Genomic DNA, 20,020 nt, shown 5'->3' with positions numbered 1-20,020 from the left:
AAAGGTGTTCCATGCAGGCAGTCCCATTCTTATGGGACCGTGCAGCCATGTGGGTGCACAGCCACTGAATGCACACTGTGTCCCAAATGAAATGAACTTGTGCATCCCGGTGCAGTCAAGAAATATAGCCTACAGCTGTGCGAATGAGACCTTACACAAAATTGAAAATTAATTTGTTATAGAACTTCAGACTTCCAACAATGAGGAAAAAATAAATAAAAAAAACGTACTCTCTCATCTATGCCTATAGACTATTAAAGCAATAGTACATGTCACCAACAACTCGATCTATAGAAGTTTAAAAAAAAAATATACAAAGTTGAATGTAAAACCATATTTTTCCTGTTCACATCTTTATGGCTCACCTTCAGATGCTGCACTAGCAGCTGTTTCTGCATATATGCCAGCTGGCATTCGGGACACTTGAACACACTCACTAGAAGACTGTTTGTGTTCTGGTAGAAATGCTGGTGCAAAAGTCTCTTCTTATTGAAGACAGTTTCACAAGAACATTTATAGATTATCCTGTAATACAAAAAAAAAAAAAAAAAAAAAATTTAGTGCACAGCAAAGGAAACTACAGTGATGAATCATTCTTAAAGTGACTGAAAGCTAGGCTCTGTAGAACTACAGAAGTAGACATACATAAATCGGGGGACTTTATAATGGGTACACAATATAAATTGGAAACCGCGCAAAGCATAAATTAAATAAACGCAAACACAAAAGATGATTAAAAGGCAATGATATTGGTGCACAAAAAGGGCTGTTCCTGTATAGTACATATAGACAATGGAATAAGTCCTTAAAACGTCCTTAAAATGTCCATATGACAAGCCAACTCTGTATGCAGGAAAGAAGAAGGAAGCACCTCCAAAGCATTTAGGAGACGCTTCCTTCTTTCCTGCAAACACAAAAGGGGATATCCTCTCTAAAAAAACAATGGGAATAAAAAGGTGTTGCGCTAATATATAATCAAAAATCACTCATAAATACTTGTACTATCCAGAAAATAGCAAACAAAAAACAAAATAAAATAACTTATTTAAATACAAAGAAATAGTCTTCTGCGAAAAAGGTAAAGTAACTCCAGTCCCATTTCAAGTGCATAGATGTATGAATACATTCATGTCTTGTTACTTCCTTTAGTTCAGTGTTTCTCAAATCCAGTCCTCAGGCCCCCCCAACAGGTCATGTTTTCAAGTTTTCCATTATTTTTCACAGGTGATTTGATCAGTTTCACTGCCTTAGCAATTACCACAGCTGTTTCATCTGAGGGAAATCCTGAAAACATGACCTGTTGGGGGGGCCTGAGGACTGGATTTGAGAAACACTGCTTTAGTTTAAGTGTCACCCACCCCCAGTCATTTCATTAAACCCTTTATTACCAATGTAGTGTATTTCCTGCAGTGCCCGTGTGGCCTCCAATATCTAGTTAAGACTACCTGGACAAGTTTCCTTAAGTTGAGTAATATTCAATGTGTATTCAAGGGACAAAATGTCTCTGGACACTATGCTACTGTCCATAATAAGGACCCTACAGGCAAATTATTTTTAGGCAAATATAAAATGTATCCCTCATTGGCAAGGTAGTGCCTTAACAAGAGATCTCCCAGCTATAAAAGTGGATGTAATGTTAAAACATATATATTCCTTTTGGTTTAAATTAATATTGGGACATTAATACATTTTTGTTAATGGGTTTTTATTTTTGATTATATATTAGCGCAACACTTAAAGAGGAAGTAAACCCTGATGAGTTTACTTCCTCTTTCATTCCCTGCAAAGGCAAAGCATAATGGACTACTATGCATCGCATAGTAGCTCATTATGTGTCACTTACCTGACACAGGACCCAGCGAAGTCACTGCTGTCCCCTGTAGTCCGGCGCATCCATCTTCTCGGTGGGTCTTGCAGCTCCGCCGCTGTCATTCGGCAAAGCCGCGAAGACGTCACTCTCGCGCATGCGCACGGGAGCCGAGACGCGCGGCATCTTCGTTATCGAGAATGCCACACTCAGTGCGCCTGCGCACCGCTGTCTACGGCGCATGCGCCATAGACAGCGGTGCCCGTCTTCGGGCAAATATCTCCTAAACCATATAGGTTTGGGAGATATTTCTTGGTCAAAGTGGTTTGTAAGGGTTTACAACCACTTTAATATTCACATTAAAATGGTAAAAGGATGTTTTAGACTAGCCTTAGTATGTGTCTGTACAGATGTCGGCATGTCCTCCCTGGACACTCCATCCTTAGTGCACTCCTACCCTCCCTCCCCCTTTTGAACTAGGGGTTGGCTAAGCCTGATGAGAAACTCAGGGACTACAAGTCTGCTCTACTTTTGAATGGCAGATCACCACAGTGATACATAGCCACCATTCAGTCTAATAGCAGCTTTTGAATCCCCCACTGCCATGCACTAAGTCAGACGTATAGTCAGAACTAGTCTCTAAATTCACTATCAGGCTCCACCCATCCAGTGACAATTCATTTCCCAAATATGAGCATTGCCATATTTGAGTACTGATATTGCCTTTGTTTACATTCAGATTTCATGGCCGTAGCTAAATGGGGCCGGGTTTAAGCTCTGTGCGGGAAGCTCACATCCATGACAGCTTCCCAGAACAGGCAGGGCCCTGCTCTCAGTACTGGCATACCTCTGTATGCCATCTCAAGGTTTGTCTTAATTACTACCAATTTCCTAATCTGAAAACTGGTTGTAGTTCTTTAGGAATTTGTCACTGCCAATGGGGCAGAATCTTAAGGAAACTACCGCCAAAAATCAGTAGGGTTATTCTGAATTCCCCTGGGTGAGTTCAAAGCTTGTCATACATTTACTGTTCAGTTTCTCTGGTAATGGACTGAACACTGGAATGTTCCATTTTTATCATACCATAGGACCAGCTTTGTACTGAAAACAGTTTAACATTTAGAGATCTGTGAAGGTTCTCATTCATCCAGGTCACAATATAGCGAGTAGTAACCAGTTATGTTCAACTCTAAAAAGTTACTGCTGCTAATGGAAACGGAATCATACAGAAAATGCTACATTTGATAAGTAAATGCAATGGTAGGTGGTTGGGTTGACAACTTTGCGAAGAAACAGAGTATTTTCCATAAATCAAAAAAAAATAAAAATAACATACTGCGCATTTTTGTGGCTAGCAGTGGGATGTTGGGCAGTGATGTGAGCAGTCGTGCTTTCTGTGCTCTTGAAGGCCATGGGGCAGAAGGAGCACTTGTGGAAAACTTCGCAGTGTTTGTCCTGGATGTGAGCCTTCAGCATTCCCAGTGACATGAATACCACCCCACAGTGGATGCACCTGTTGAAACATTTCACATTAGTAACAAAAAAAATAAGTTTTCTGTAAATGCATTCCTAGGTCAAACACTTTTCAAAAGTCTCTCTAGTGGACAGGCTGCAGAATTTAATGCAAGCATGCAGTTTTCATGGGTGTGGTCTTGTTAGTGTATATACATTTGCTGAAGTGTTTAGTAAAATGCAGCATCAAGGGAAGCCATGTTCTACAGAAAATGATGGCAGAAGACTATTAAGTCCTTTTGGAGAAGGGAGCAGTACATCCTATTTACACTTCAGTAAGAAGATCATATAGATATGGTTTAAAATGTAACTTCATAAAAAAAAAAAAAAAAAAAAATGGGAAACAGGCAAGATTTTTAATGCAATGGAGACATACTATAGGGTGGATTTACTAATGGAAAATAGATTGTGCACTTTTCAAGTGCAGTTGCAGTCGGTAAGCGCAGTTGCTCCAGAGCTTAGTAAGTGAAGGGATGTTTTGCTGACTTCCATCATCCAATCACGTGCAAGGAAAACGCTTTTCTTTTGCATGCAATTGGATATTCTTTGTAAAGTGAAGCTTTACTTCATTTTCTAATCACTGCAGCAGCTGCACTTGCAAGTGTCCAGTCTATTTGACTTTTGTAAATCAACAACGTTGTCTCTTCTGCATTAAGACCCCTTTCACACCACACCGCCGATAGCGTGGGCGGTAAAACGCTGCTATTTTTAGCGGCGTTCTACCGCCGGATTTGCGGCGCATTTCGACCGCTAGCGGGGCGCTTTTACCCCCGCTAGCGGCCGCAAAAGGGTTAAAACCGCCAGCAATAAACCACAATAGCTGCGTTTTGCCAGCGGCATTACAGTGCTGCCCCATTGATTTCAATGGGGAGCAGCGGTGGAGGAGCGGTAAACACACCGCTCCTTCACCGCTCCAAAGAAGCTGCTGGCAGGACTTTTTTCTGACGTCCTGCCAGCACACCGCTGTAGTGTGAAAGCCCTGCAGCTTCTTTAGGGCGTTTTGCAGGTGCTATTTCTAACGCTATAGCGCCTGCAAAACGCCCTGGTGTGAAAGGGGTCTAAAAAAGTTACTTACCTGCCTGTCCACTGAGCTGTGCACATGTAGCTCATTGCACAATTTCAGCAAACCAGAGATTTAGTGATATCATCTCAGCCTGGCCAATAAAAGCGGCCAGAAATCGGTACCCAGCTGCCCAAAGATGTCAGCGGCCAGCTGTGAGCCACATCACTGGAGTGAAGAGAAGTATAGCTCTGCTTTAAATAAGTAAAGGTGTAACAAAACGTTAATTTAGCAATTTTAAAAAAAATGAACTTGTGACTTAAAAGCTTTGTCTACCTTTAACAATAGATTGCTTTCCTTCCAATATGGTTTAATCAGATGAATTACATTTGGCTTGTTTTGATTTACAGAGAACAGTCTAACCCAAGGCATACCAAATAACCAAAATGTAAATCGACAGATGTGCCGTAGTTATACTAGTGATGCCAACATCATTGGCGGAATTACGACAATCATCCATAGTGATGAATGGAGGTAGTAATGAGGCATGTTGATCTACCGGATTAGTGGTATAGCGATATACAATAAAAACCTATTCATCAAGTACCTCAACAATAATGCAAATAAACCTCCATTTATAGTACCATTCATAGTATTAAAGCAGAACTCCAGGCACAAACTTTTTTTTTTTAGATATTCTTAAAGTGGAATTAAATTCCACTTTAGAACTTTTACCTACAGGTAAGTCTTATTTTTTAGGTAAAGCGAATACCTCCTAAACTTGCACCATTTATGAGATATTCACACAACATGCAGCTGGTTACGTCACTGGTGCATTCATTCTGAAGGGACAGCATACCGGGCCGTAGCCAAGGGCTCCCAATCGAATCAAGGACCGGCCACTCATACAGCCAGAGTCTGCAAACCCGGAAGGAAGACCGGGTGACAATGGCAGCATCAGGGAGCCGTGACAGCGCTCCCTGTGCAGTAAGTCTGTCATGATGAACGAGTATGCAGTGCATACTAGTACATGATGACCTAAACCTGCATCGGGGCCCATTGTTATTTTAGTAGCGGTATAGTATTGCTTTTTGGGGGGGGGAGAACCCTGGTGTTTTTTTTTTTTTTTTTTTTTTTTTAAACAGATCTCTTCTGTGTACTATACCATTCATATCTGTACCAATGTCACAGCCAGGGCTGAGATTCTGGTCTGCGGCAGCTGACATACAGGGAGGCGATTGGGTAATTTATCTCTCTCTCTCTCTGATGATTAACTATAAGCCCTAGAATATTTTGCGCTTTTAAAACAGTTTGGGCTGAATTCCCAACATTGCACTGCATTTAAAAGTGCGCTAGACATACATACTATCTCTATATACAGTACAGACCAAAAGTTTGGACACACTTTCTCATTCAAAGAGTTTTCTTTATTTTCATGACTATGAAAATTGTAGATTCACACTGAAGGCATCAAAACTATGAATTAACACATGTGGAATTATATACTGAACAAAAAAGTGTGAAACAACTGAAAATATGTCTTATATTCTAGGGTCCTCAAAGTAGCCACCTTTTGCTTTGATTACTGCTCCGCACACTCTTGGCATTCTGTTGATGAGCTTCAAGAGGTAGTCACCTGAAATGGCTTTCCAACAGTCTTGAAGGAGTTCCCAGAGGTGCTTAGCACTTGTTGGCCCGTTTGCCTTCACTCTGCGGTCCAGCTCACCCCAAACCATCTCGATTGGGTTCAGGTCCGGTGACTGTGGAGGCCAGGTCATCTGGCGCAGCACCCCATCACTCTCCTCCTTGGTCAAATAGCCCTTACACAGCCTGGAGGTCTGTTTGGGGTCATTGTCCTGTTGAAAAATAAATGATGGTCCAACTAAACGCAAACCGGATGCAATAGTATGCCGCTGCAAGATTCTGTGGTAGCCATGCTGGTTCAGTATGCCTTCAATTTTGAATAAATCCCCAACAGTGTCACCAGCAAAGCACCCCCACACCATCACACCTCCTCCATGCTTCACGGTGGGAACCAGGCATGTAGAGTCCATCCGTTCACCTCTTCTGCGTCGCACAAAGACACGGTGGTTGGAACCAAAGATCTCAAACTTGGACTCATCAGACCAAAGCACAGATTACCACTGGTCTAATGTCCATTCCTTGTGTTCTTTAGCCCAAACAAGTCTCTTCTGCTTGTTGCCTGTCCTCAGCAGTGGTTTCCAGCAGCTATTTTACCATGAAGGCCTGATTCACACAGTCTCCTCTTAACAGTTGTTCTAGAGAAGTGTCTGCTGCTAGAACTCTGTGTGGCATTGACCTGTTCTCTAATCTGAGCTGCTGTTAACCTGCGATTTCTGAGGCTGGTGACTCGGATGAACTTATTGTCCGCAGCAGAGGTGACTCTTGGTCTTCCTTTCCTGGGGCAGTCCTCATGTGAGCCAGTTTCTTTGTAGTGCTTGATGGTTTTTGCCACTGCACTTGGAGACAACTTTCAAAGTTTTCCCAATTGTTTGGACTGACTGACTTTCATTTCTTAAAGTAATGATGGCCACTCGTTTTTCTTTACTTGGCTGCTTTTTTCTTGCCATAATACAAATTCTAACAGTCTATTCAGTAGGACTATCAGCTGTGTACTGTATCCACCTCCTGCATAACACAACTGATGGTCCCAACCCCATTTATAAGGCTTGAAATCCCACTTATTAAACCTGACAGGGCACACCTGTGAAGTGAAAACCATTTCAGGTGACTACCTCTTGAAGCTCATTAACACAATGCCAAGAGTGTGTGAAGCAGTAATCAAAGCAAAAAGGTGGCTACTTTGAAGACCCTAGAACAGTGATGGCAAACCTTGGCACTCCAGATGTTTTGGAACTACATTTCCCATGATGCTCATGCACTCTGCAGTGTAGTTGAGCATCATGGGAAATGTAGTTCCAAAACATCTGGGGTGCCAAGGTTCGCCATCACTGCCCTAGAATATAAGGCATATTTTTAGTTGTTTCACACTTTTTTGTTAAGTATAGAATTTCACATGTGCTAATTCATAGTTCTCATGCCTTCAGTGTGAATCTACAATTTAGTAGTCATGAAAATAAAGAAAACTTTTTGAATGAGAAGTTGTGTCTAAACTTTTGGTCTGTACTGTAATATTATATTATATACATATACACACACATACATAGACTACCGTTCAAAAGTTTGGGGTCACCCAAACAATTTTGTGTTTTCCATGAAAAGTCACACTTATTCAGCACCATACGTTGTGAAATGAATAGAAAATAGAGTCAAGACATTGACAAGGTTAGAAATAATGATTTGTATTTGAAATAACATTGTTTTTACATCAAACTTTGCTTTCGTCAAAGAATCCTCCTTTTGCAGCAATTACAGCATTGCACACCTTTGGCATTCTAGCTGTTAATTTATTGAGGTAAGCTGGAGAAATTGCACCCCACGCTTCTAGAAGCAGCTCCCACAAGTTGGATTGGTTGGATGGGCACTTCTGGCGTACCATACGGTCAAGCTGCTCCCACAACAGCTCAATGGGGTTCAGATCTGGTGACTGTGCTGGCCACTCCATTACCGATAGAATACCAGCTGCCTGCTTCTGCTGTAAATAGTTCTTGCACAATTTGGAGGTGTGTTTAGGGTCATTGTCCTGTTGTAGGATGAAATTGGCTCCAATCAAGCGCTGTCCACTGGGTATGGCATGGCGTTGCAAAATGGAGTGATAGCCTTCCTTATTCATTTATTTAATGAAGATGCCAGTTGGGGACCTGTGAGGCGTCTGTTTCTCAAACTAGAGACTCTAATGTGCTTATCTTCTTGCTTAGTTGTGCAACGCGGCCTCCCACTTCTTTTTCTACTCTGGTTAGAGCCTGTTTGTGCGGTCCTCTGAAGGGAGTAGTACACACCGTTGTAGGAAATCTTCAATTTCTTTGCAATTTCTCGCATGGAATAGCCTTCATTTCTAAGAACAAGAATAGACTGTCGAGTTTCAGATGAAAGTTCTCTTTTTCTGGCCATTTTGAGCGTTTAATTGACCCCACAAATGTGATGCTCCAGAAACTCAATCTGCTCACAGGAAGGTCAGTTTTGTAGCTTCTGGAAGGAGCTAGACTGTTTTTAGATGTGTGAACATGATTGCACAAGGGTTTGCTAATCATCAATTAGCCTTCTGAGCCAATGAGCAAACACATTGTACCATTAGAACACTGGAGTGATAGTTGCTGGAAATGGGCCTCTATACACCAATGTAGATATTGCACCAAAAACTAGACATTTGCAGTTAGAATAGTCATTTACCACATTAGCAATGTATAGAGTATATTTGTTTAAAGTTAGGACTAGTTTAAAGTTAGCTTCATTGAAAAGTACAGTGCTTTTCCTTCAAAAATAAGGACATTTCAATGTGACCCCAAACTTTTGAACGGTAGTATATATATATATATATATTAGAGGTCGACCGATATATCGGCCGATATTTGCCGTTTTTTAAATAATCGGCATCGGCCGATTGTGCTGATAAAAAGCCGATTTAGAACTACAGTGGGACTTTGAAATGACTTCTGTATAGAAGTCAGTGCAAGTTGACTGAGTCGTCATAGCAACCCTTTCCTCCTCTCTGGGCAGGCTGCCAAGAAAAGAACAAAATGATACAATGTTTACACTTCAATGAATGAAGTCATCTCTGTGTGTAGAAGTTCTCAGTTTAACCATTTAAAGAATCTTTTCTGACACTTGTTGCTTACAAGTAAAAATCCTGTGTTTTCTGCCAGAAAATCACTTAGACCCCCCCAAAAATTATATATATTTTTTTAGCAGAGATCCTAGGGAATAAAATAGCGGTTGTTGCAATATTTTATGTCACACGGCATTTGCACAGAGGTCTTTCAAATGCATTTTTTTGGAAAAAAAATACACCATTTAAAAAATAAAAATAAAATAAAAAAACAGTAAAGTTAGCCCATTTTTTTTTTTTTGTCCAAAAGTTTTGACTACCTGTTTTTATTTAATACATAGGTTTTTTTTTTTTTTTTATCTAAATCATACATACAAGTAAACTGATTGGAGGTTTGTTTTGTTTAATAAATGTTTAAGTGTAAGAAATTTTCTTAGGCTGCTTTCACACTGGAGCGGGCAGGCGTTGATGGTAAAATGCAAGTTTTAGCGGCTCTTTACCATCATTTTAGCGGTGCTATTTGGCTGCTAGTGGGGCACATATAACCCAGCTAGCGGCCAAGGAAGAGGTTAAATGCGCCCATGAAGCACCGCTGCCAAATCGCATTGCATGCGCTTCAGCAGTGGTGCCCATTCATATCAATGGGCAGGAGTGGTGGAGGAGCGGTATACACCACTCCAAACGTGCTGCTTGCAGGACTTTTTTTTTTTTTTTAAGATCCTGCCAGCGCATCGCCTCAGTGTGAAAGCACACTGTCTTTCACACAGACTGCAGGGGAGCCATTTTGCAGGCACTTTACAGGCGCTATTTTTAGCCCAAAAGCGCCTTAAAAAACGCCCCAGTGGGAAAGGTGTGTTAGATCAAGGGGGATTAAAAATAAATAAATAAAATAAAATCGGCCTAACATATCGGCCCAAAAAAAAAAAAAAAATCGGCATCATATATCGGCTATCGGCCGCCATGATTTCTAAATATCGGCATCGGCCAGAGAAAAACCCATATCGGTTGACCTCTAATATATATATATATATATATATATATATATATATATATATATACATACATACATACACATATATATATATATATATATATATATATATATATATATATATATATATATATATATATATATATATATATATATATATATATATATACACACATACATACATACATACACACACACACACACACACACACACACACACACATACATACATACATACATATACACACACACTTAATATACATTATTACTTATTATAAATACACATATTATATAACACGTTGTATTGCGTTCCACTGCATTTAAATGCAGAATGTCCTATTCTCATCCCATTTGCTGCACATTTACTTTGGACTGGCTTTCCCTAAATTATGGCAACGGCACCTCCATGTGGCCCATGCTGAATCAGTAATACGTATACTGGAAGTGGCATCCTCTTCCTGCAGGTACTCCAGCGACTCCGTATACTAAAAAATTTGCGTCACTAGCTCCTGCGCCTCCACCACTAAGAGGGTATATTTGTATTTTTTTAAATTTTCAGTCAGAGGAAGCCTTCTACTTATTAAAAAACAAAAATAAATAAATACAAGTCTCCTTTTGAGTGGTGGCGGTGCCAGAGCGAGCAGTCTTTATTTAGTAAACAAAACAGAGGTTGCTGGAGCACCTGCCTGATGAGGACACTTTTTTTGGGTGTAGATTGGGCTACAACAGCGAGACCCGGTTCACACTGAGGCGGCACGACTTGTAGCGTGACTGCCTCAGGCGACCATGATCCGACTTTAGAGGCGGCTTGCAAAATGACTTCTGTATAGAAGTCAATGCAAGTTGCCCCAAAAGTCGTACAGGAACCTTTTTCTAAGTTGGAGCGACTTGAGTCGCTCCGATTAGAATGGTTCCATAGTACAGAACGGGACGCGACTTGTCAGTTGGCCAAGTCGCCTGACGAGTCGCCCCTGTGTGAACCGGCTCTAAAGTACTAATTCACCATCAGCCACATGGAGCTGGCATCTACATAATTCCTTTAAGGCAAGCTGGACCAAAGTAATTGAGTAAAGTACTCCAATTCCTAGAATTCTTCTTTAATTGTACATTATCGCATGTGTAAAATGCATACTGTCAAATGAATGGTATCACACTCACCGGAATGCCACCTTGCGTGTATAGTGTAGGCAGTTCTCCTTAACATGGGTCTGGAAATAGGCTGATCTACAAAGCACACCACATTCAGGGCAGCAATATGGAGATTTGTGAGTATGAATGCGCTGGTGAGCCCCATAGCTGCATTTATTTGGGAGCATCATCTGGCACACTTGGCAGGTCTACACAGAGGGCCAAAAAACAAGAACGGTCTTAAATATATGACTCAAAATGAATAGAATGTAATATAACTTCAATTGAACACAAATTAAAAAGCAAACAATTGACATAAATGGAACCAGAGTGGCCAAAACTAGGAGGAAAAAGCTACACAGACAACAGGGTAAAAAAAAAAAAAAAAAAGAAGATGGAAGGAAAGAAAAAAAAAAATCTTATACCTACCAGAAAAATACAGTACTTGGCAAAACTATTTTTTTTTTTTAAAGGTTAGAATCTTCTAGCAAGGCTCAACAAATCCTATTTGCCTGGGCAACAAGAAAAAAACAAAAAAAAAAAAAAAAAAAAACAACTGGTGCCCAGGACAACCTGATCATAGGCACAACTAAGCCAGGACATACATACATGGCAATTGTTGGTTTTATATCGTTAAATGATTATAGTTATACCTGGCTATGCAATCATTGTGTGCTGCTGAGGAGGACCCAACTTTCCCTACATTCTTATTTATGTATGTGACAGAATATTTTAAAAGAGAACAGGGGGAAGCCAGGATCTCTTATTTGGCAGTGCATGTCAGACACTCTTCTGAAATGTAGGATTGGGAGAGGGAGATTTGTGAGTAAAGCCTAACTCTGGTCAAAATGTGTTTTTTCCTTTTAAATAGACTGGGAAAAAGTGAAAAAAATCTGTCAGATTCTTATCTAGGTCTGTGTCCTCACTGGGGAGATTTTCTCCCCAATTCCCCGTCATCCCCATACTAAAACTAGAGGTATGGCTGTCAATGGACTGTCCTTTTTGGAAAACTGGAAGTCTTAACCTTGGCATGTTACTACTGCCTACAGAAGGATTTGACACTGGCAAACAAACTATTGACCAATCAAAGGTATAACCCCTCCTATTACCAGCATACCTCCGTTTTGTACCAAAGCAGTGCAGGGAACATGATCATAAACACGAGGGGTGGAACCTGTGTCTAAAGTCTGAAGCTAGCAACAGATAAAAAGGCAGAAAAGTCCACCTGATAGAAATTAGAGATCATGCGGCAGCCTTGCAAATCTGGGAAACAGAGGCCATGATGCTAAAAAGCCCAAGAGGCGCTCACTGGTTTTGTGAAGCGAGTTCTAACTGGAACGTGGGGAAACAATCCTTGAGACCATAAGCCTGAACAGGTTGTCTGAGCCACCTAAAAATGGTGGAGCAAGAAACCAGATGCCCTTCCTGGGTCCATCCTGAACTACAAATCCTGGCTGAGAGACAGACTTGAAAAGTGCGAACCATATCCAAACACTTGAAGCGACAGCTACAAAAAAAAAAAAAAAAAAGCAAACTTGAGAGAGTAGGAAAGGAAGGTCTTTGTGGAGTTCAAATGGTGGCTTGTACAGTGCGGACTGAACAAGATTCAAATCCCATGGAGTCACAGGTGAATAGACTGGTGGGACCAAATGTGAGGCCTCCTGCATGAAGGTCCAATTCACAGAGTATGAAACAGTTTCTGAAAGAGAAGGGAAAGTATTGACCCTTGATGCTGCTAAGAGCAAAATGATGGTCAAGACCCAACTGCAGAAAGGAGGGAATCCATCCCCGGGACTCTTTTCATGTCCAATGATAGACTTTACAAAATTACAGACTCAGAGTTCCCTGTACTCTTAGAACCTGGGCTTTAACAACCATGCCATTAAAACCAGTAACTGAAAAGCAAGATGGCAAATTGGCCAGCGAGACTGAAAATCTAGGAAGTCTGACAAAGACCACATAGCATCTGCGAGAAGTCTTACCTGGCCGGAATGCTACATCAGCCTGGACCAATCCAGAACACTAAGGATTACTGGAATTCCCTCCAACTTGGTCCTAACGAGCAGATGAGGAAAAAAAAAGTTTCAGAAAATGGAAAGGCATAGTTTAAGGTGTACTGATCCCACAAAGCTGCCAGAGAATCCACGATTCAACCAGTGAATTTCTGCTTCTGCATAAAAACCTGTCCAGTCTGTTAATAAACCTGGAAGCCATGAGGTCCACAATGGGCATTCACCACCTGCGGCATAGGTCCTGAACACCTCTGGGTGTAGAGACCACTCTTCCTCAATCAGCAGCATTTGGACCCTGAAATCTGCCAATTATCTTGCTGCATTGTAACATCTGGTGTCATCCTGATGACCGATCACAGCCACAGTTCAGCTAAATTTACGTCAGATGGCCATTCAACAAGTTAGTCCAATAATGCCAAAGGGCCAGCCAAATTACCAGAAATTTCAAGCCTGATAACTGCCATCCATCATGTTCCAAAAGAACAGAGCTCACAAAGCAGCTCTGCAATTCAGCACTTTTACTGCAAGTGCCCTACGCATATGTCTTGACAGAATACACATACGAGAAATGCTTGCAGTAAGCAGGCAAGGTTGAAATTTTGTGCCACAGCCATCTGCTCCATCTTCATGCAGAGGGTCAACAACAGCAGGGGTTATTAGCCTGTGAGAACAGAATTCGGCAAAGGCCATCCAACTGCTTATTGATTCAGTCCTTAACCACTTCCCGACCGGAGCATGCCGATGTACATCGGCAGAATGGCACGGACAGGCAAATGGGTGCACAGGTGAGTTCCCTTAAATTTGCCACCGTGCCATCGTGTGGGCGCTGGTCGGGACCCCCATGAGTCCAATCGCCGTGGGGATACCCGCGATCATTTCACGGGGAGAAAGAACAGCATCTCCCTGTTCTGCCTAGCAACAGTGACACCGATCTCTGCTCCCTGTGATTGGAGCAGAGATCAGTAATGTGTAAAACACAGCCACACCCCCCACAGTTAGCAACACGCCCCTAGGACACACTTAAGCCCTACACAGTCACCTAGTGGTTAACCCCTTCACTGCCAGTGTCATTTACACAGGAATCAGTGCATTTGTATAGCACAGATTGCTGTATAAAATGACAATGGTCCCAAAAATGTGTCAAAAATGTCCGATGTGTCCGCCATAATGTCGCAGTCAAAAAAAATAAATAAATAATAATATCGCTGATCGCCGACATTACTAGTAAAATTACTAGTTAAAAAAAAAAAAAAGATTAATAAAAATACCCTAAAACTATCCCCTATTTTGTAAACTCTATAACTTTTGCGCAAACCAATCAATAAACGCTTATTGCGATTTTTTTTTACCAAGAATATGTAGAAGAATACGTATCAGCCTAAACTGAGGGAAAACCATTTTTTTTTTATACATTTTTGGGGGATATTTATTATAGCAAAAAGTGAAAAAATAATGATTTTTTTTCAAAAGTGACACTCTTTTTGTTTATAGCGCAAAAAATAAAAACCGCAGGGGTGATAAAATACCACCAAAATAAAGCTCTATTTGTGGGGTGGGGTGGGGGGGGGGGGGTGGGATAGGACGTCAATTTTGTTTGGGAGTCACGTTATGCAATTGTCAGTTAAAGCGACATAGTGCCGAATCGCAAAAAATGGTCTGGTCTTTGCCCAGCAAAATGGTCCAGAGCTTAAGTGGTTAAAAGCAGGTGTATCCTCCACTGGTATGGTAGTTGTCTTGTTAAGGCGGAACACAGCTCGAGCCACAGCAGCAACCGGCCATTTCTTAACAAAATCTGCACCAAACAGATACAAGGCCAGCAAGCAATTAAGAGGAGCAGACAACCTATCAAAGCACTTCCAGTCTTAGAAACGCAGGTGCAAAAGGGAAAGTCTCCAGGCTGGAAACAGCAGCGGTAGAAGCAACAGGCTGATGATCATAAAGCTTCAACCACAAAACCCTGTGCCAGGTGGTCACATTCAGGCTAGCCCCACAACATCCAGTCAAGTGAGATCTACATGGATTATGGGTAGCCAGGCAACTGTGCTGGATAGCTGCAAATCGGAAGAGAAACCACAAGCAGAAATTTAAAGGATAGTTTTGAAAAAAGTAACTAGACTGCTAGGAGAAAAAAAAAAAAAACTAAAAAAAAAACACACACAGTTTAGCCAGACGGTAGTGCGGACGAAAAAGATAAAAAGATATCCATCCTTCTAGGGCACTAGCTAAAAAAAAAAAAAAAAAAAAAAAAAAAAGAGAGGCAGTACATCATGAAGACTGTGTCCCCATTAGAGAGATTTCCAATACAGAGACAGCAAGCAATACGAGCCTGGAAGGGACTAAGGGCCTGTGTGTTGATGGGCGTTGGGCTTGTCGGTGGGATTTTCATTCCTATAGACTTGCATGGACATACAAAACCCATTCGATGCAAGGAAAAGTAGACCAACCCCAAGACTTTCATACACAAGCAAAAACAAAATAAGATTTTGCTAGAATTGGCCTTCAATAATTAATAAGGCATACCATTATTAAACAATATACCATCAATAGCTGCTGCAGCTTCAGAAGGGGCAGAAAGGAAATGTATATATTATTACTGGTGTGGAGAGAAAACATTTTCTAATATAGTTTCTGTGGCAATGCAGATGGGAGAAATAGACACAATGGCATTGAACATTCACAGGCAGAATGCTTCTAATGCCTATCCAAAAACAAAATGTACAGGGGGGTGTACAGTCATGAGCTTTACAACAAAGGGGCACATTGAATAGCCACAGAAGCTTTACTGAAAAAGTTAATGAAGCATTTTCAAAAATTAGGAACAAGGTGGGCATCAAACGATGCCAAGAGTTCTGGGTCGGCACTTATATGGTGTCTATCAAATACCTCAAAGGCTACACCATATGCTGGCATACATATTCACCACCCCTACTTCAGAGAACATAAAAAGCCTCTGGTTATTTTATGTCTCCATTACTTGCTAAGCAAAATGAATAAATGTGCAAACACCCACTTAATATCTTAAAGAATTAAGTGGGCGCCTAAAGCACGAAAATAGGCCATATCTGGAAAGCCAGCAGTAACCAAATGTAAACATATCGATAATTTGATTAATCCTTTGCCTAAAACTATGAGAAGATTAGATGAACTATTATGATCACATCCAACAGCATATGCAGTCATTTTTTAAAACAGGATTAAACCCAAAAGCAAACATTATATTGCAGCTTACCAATTCTTAGATGTGATGGCTACATTCATTTTCTTCTTTAGGCTTTTTTTCTTCTAATTTTCACCTGGTGATCTGGCCAGTAAGTCTGTTTTTCAAAAAGAGCAAGCTCTCTTGCAGGATGTATCAAGTTACAACAATGAGACAAACCACTGACAGAGGTGCTTACAATGATCAGCTTTCATTTTCATGTGAAACCTTTAGGCCAAGGGGAGGGGAAAAAAAACTTGTTTGCTGTAACTGCTTATAAAGTATGAGCTGGAGTCAGGCTTCAATTTGTTAGTGTCTCTAAATCTACTAGTACATCTACCATTCCCCTCCCCTCAGACTGACAATGCTGTTGTCTGCTGTGCTCATTTATCCAGATTGGTGCCTCACTAATACAGGAGGTGTGTTACTGGCCAGATCAACAGGTGTAATCAGAGGGGGAAAAAACTAAAAATAGAAAACAAATGCAGACACCAAATCTAATGATTGGTAAGCTGCAATATATTAAATTTCTGGTTTTGGGTTTAATATCGCTTTATTGGCACACCTGTCAAACTAAGATGTGCACTGTGTTCATAATGCTGCTGCGAATAACAAGAGTAACAGGCTACTTGCATACAGCTCCAGCTGCATAAACAAAAGGCCACGCCACCCATGTGAAGGAGGTGTAAAGGCTCATTCACATGTGCGACTAATTCCGGCCCTCTCAAAGGTGATCCATAGTGGCGATATGTGTGAATGAGCCCTTAAAGCTGAGCGCCAGCTTTAGCTACACTTTACCAAGCTGGCCCAAATGAACTATGCCCCTCACTAAAATGAGGCCACTGGATGTGCGGTATAAACGGTATGTAGCCAAGGTGTTCCAGGTTCGAGCCCAGACTTCCTGTCTCATACCCGGAAAACAGTTTATCTGATCGTCACTCAGCCAGAGAAAGTGATGTATTCTAGCAATGAATACAAAGCTTCCTCTGAGTCATAGAGGTGGCCTGAGGATGTCACCACCTCTGACTCGGCCAATCAGAAGAAGCTTTGTATTCATTGCTAGAAAACATTGCTTTATATGAACTATGTAAAATGTAACAAAAGCTGGTGTTTAGCTTTAAACAGTAAATGTGGAGAAATTATTCATTATTCAAACACTACATTTTTAACCATTAGCTTATTTGCATAACATTGGTTACCTTGTTTAACTGCTTGCTGACCGCATCACTGATGTTCGGGGGCAGAGCGGCTCTTCTGTGCCAGATCATGTACCTAGTACATGATCTGTCACTTAAAGGGAAGACGGCAGGCGGGCGCGAGCTCCACCGGCAACTGGGCTGTGATTAGGCACAACACAAGCCGATCAGCAGGTGCTGGCCAATAGATGCCCGCCAACAACTGCTAATTGGCGAGGAGAGAGACAGGACAGAGCTCTTCCTATGTAAACAATGCAGATCTCTGTCCTGTCAGTGGGGTAGGGACAGATTTTAATTCCCTGCAAAACATGGAATAAAATCCACCACATCCCTTAGTACAGTGGTCATCAACCCTGTCCTCAGGGCCCACTAACAGGCCAGGTTTGCGAGATAACTGAAATACATCACAGGTGATATAATTTGCTGCTCAGTGATTGCAGCAATCTAGTCTGCATCTCTCCAAGGTAATACATAAAACCTGGCCTGTTAGTGGGCCCTGAGGACAGGGTTGATGACCACTGCCTTAGTAAAACCACAACATACAGTGGTTATAAAAGGTCTACACACCCCTGTTAAAATGTCAGGTTTCTGTGATGTAAAAAGAAAAAAAAAAAAGGAGACAAAGCTTAATAATTTCAGAAGTTTCCACCTTTAATGTGACCTATAAAAAGTTCACACTGCGGTGCTGATCACATGGGGTGTCTGTGCAATGAGAGTTCAGCCATACAATTGTACGACTATGAAATTGAAGCATCCTTGGACTTTTGTGGTACGGTATATACTTCCAATGCTCAAAATGGCTTTTTATAAAATTAAAAAATGTATTGAAAAAAATAAAAAGTTATCCAAAAGTGGCAAACATATGACATACAGAAGGTACAAGGTATCCCATGATAGGGAAAAACCTTAAACAATTAGATTTCTCTGATGTGAACTGGAAAGAAATGGGTGTATCGACCAGCAATGTGGGATTGGTTATTCGTGTTTTTCCCGTTACAGACGCCACATGTTTCGAGGGTTCAGGGAGATCGGGAGGATTTCCCAACCCGTTACAGACCCTATATGCAACACCCATCAGGGTGTTTTTGACTTATACCCCTTTACTTTTGCCCATAGAGTTTTTTCCTGATGACGATGGTAGTTGGGGATTAATAAATAATTACCATGTGTAGGGGTTTGACTGTAGCTGTGGGGCATCTCACCATTGTGGCAACTACCTGGTGGTCTGCTCCACATCCTGCAGTTCTATCATATTATCACATCTTGTTAGATTATGAAGATTTCTTATGTGTATGTTTCCTTTTAGAATAAATGTGTCTCTGAACTCCTGAAGAAGCAGGTCTCCGCGAAACATGTGGAGTCTGTAACTGGAAAAAGACAAATATCCAATCCCCCATTGTGGGTCAATATACCTATTTCTTTCCAGTTCACATCAGAGGAATCTAATTCTTTAAGGTTTTTCCCTATCATGGCATACCTTGTACCTTCTGTATGTCATATGTTTGCCCCTTTTGGGTACCTTTTAATGGATTTTTTATAAAAAGCCACTTGAGCATTCTAAGTCATATCCGTACCACGAAAGGCCAAGGTTGCCTCAATTTAATCGTTTTTGTAGAATTGAGGAGGAGGAAAGTAAATCATATTTCTTTTCAATTCAGTAGCGCAAAATATATACTTTTCATACAGTTGTATGTTTGAACTCTCATTGGATTTGCAGTAAAATAGTGCAGGGACTTTTTTCCCCACACTAGAATCGGATCGCATTGGTGTTCTCAAAACATGCAATCCAATTCCTGTGCGAATTCACAGTTCGCACTACGATCTGTGAACCGATTTGCGGGTGTCATTAACTTTGTATCGACACCCGCAGAGGTTTGCAGAAGGCATTGTGAACTGCCTGCGGGAAAGATACGATGCAGGAACTGGCGCTGAACTCGCATATATGTGAACCTAGGCTCATACTCATGTTAAATAAGAGTCTGTACACACCTGTCATTTAAAGTGCCTCTGATTAACCCTTAATAAAGTTAAGCTGTTCTAGTGGGTCTTTCTTGACATTTTCTTAGTTGCATTCTGCAGCAAAAGCCATGGTCTGCAGAGAGCTTTCAAAGCATCAGAGGGATCTTATTGTTAAAAAGGCATCAGTTGGGAGAAGGGTACAAAATTTACAAGGCATTAGATATACCATGGAACACAGTGAAGACAGTCATCATCAAGTGGAGAAAATATGGCACAACAGTGACAGTCTCCTGTATTCTTCATATGGCTGTGCCATGGGGTAGAGTGACAAGATGAAAGAAAAATATCCAAGCCCGGCTAAATTTTGCCAAACCACATCTAAAGTCTCCCAGAAGCATTTGGGAAAATGTGCTCTGGTCTGATGAAACCAAGGTTGAACTTTTTGCCCATAATTCCAAAAGATATGTTTGGCGCAAAAACAACACTGCACGTCACCAAAAGAACACCATACTCACAGTGAAGCATGGTGGTG

At 41.2% G+C, this 20,020-nt stretch overlaps 1 protein-coding gene across 2 annotated transcripts in view; it reads right to left on the bottom strand.

The window, feature by feature from the left end:
• Positions 1 to 20,020, bottom strand: part of ZNF592 (zinc finger protein 592) — a 76,548-nt gene that overhangs the window by 22,185 nt on the left and 34,343 nt on the right. For both annotated transcript variants that reach the window (XM_077469765.1, XM_077469764.1), the window contains 3 exons: positions 11,156 to 11,334; positions 3,144 to 3,320; positions 366 to 525 (listed from right to left, as the gene is read on the bottom strand). In XM_077469765.1, the coding sequence (XP_077325891.1) occupies positions 366 to 525; positions 3,144 to 3,320; positions 11,156 to 11,334 (516 nt within the window). The remainder of the gene's footprint in view (positions 1 to 365; positions 526 to 3,143; positions 3,321 to 11,155; positions 11,335 to 20,020) is intronic.

Source organism: Lithobates pipiens, unplaced genomic scaffold, assembly GCF_037356315.1.
Source record: "Lithobates pipiens isolate NorthernLeopardFrog02 unplaced genomic scaffold, aLitPip1_a1.2 Scaffold_8, whole genome shotgun sequence".
NCBI lineage: Eukaryota > Metazoa > Chordata > Amphibia > Anura > Ranidae > Lithobates > Lithobates pipiens.
The sequence above is the reverse complement of the archived record's forward strand: the minus strand, read 5'-3'. Positions and strand labels throughout refer to the sequence as shown.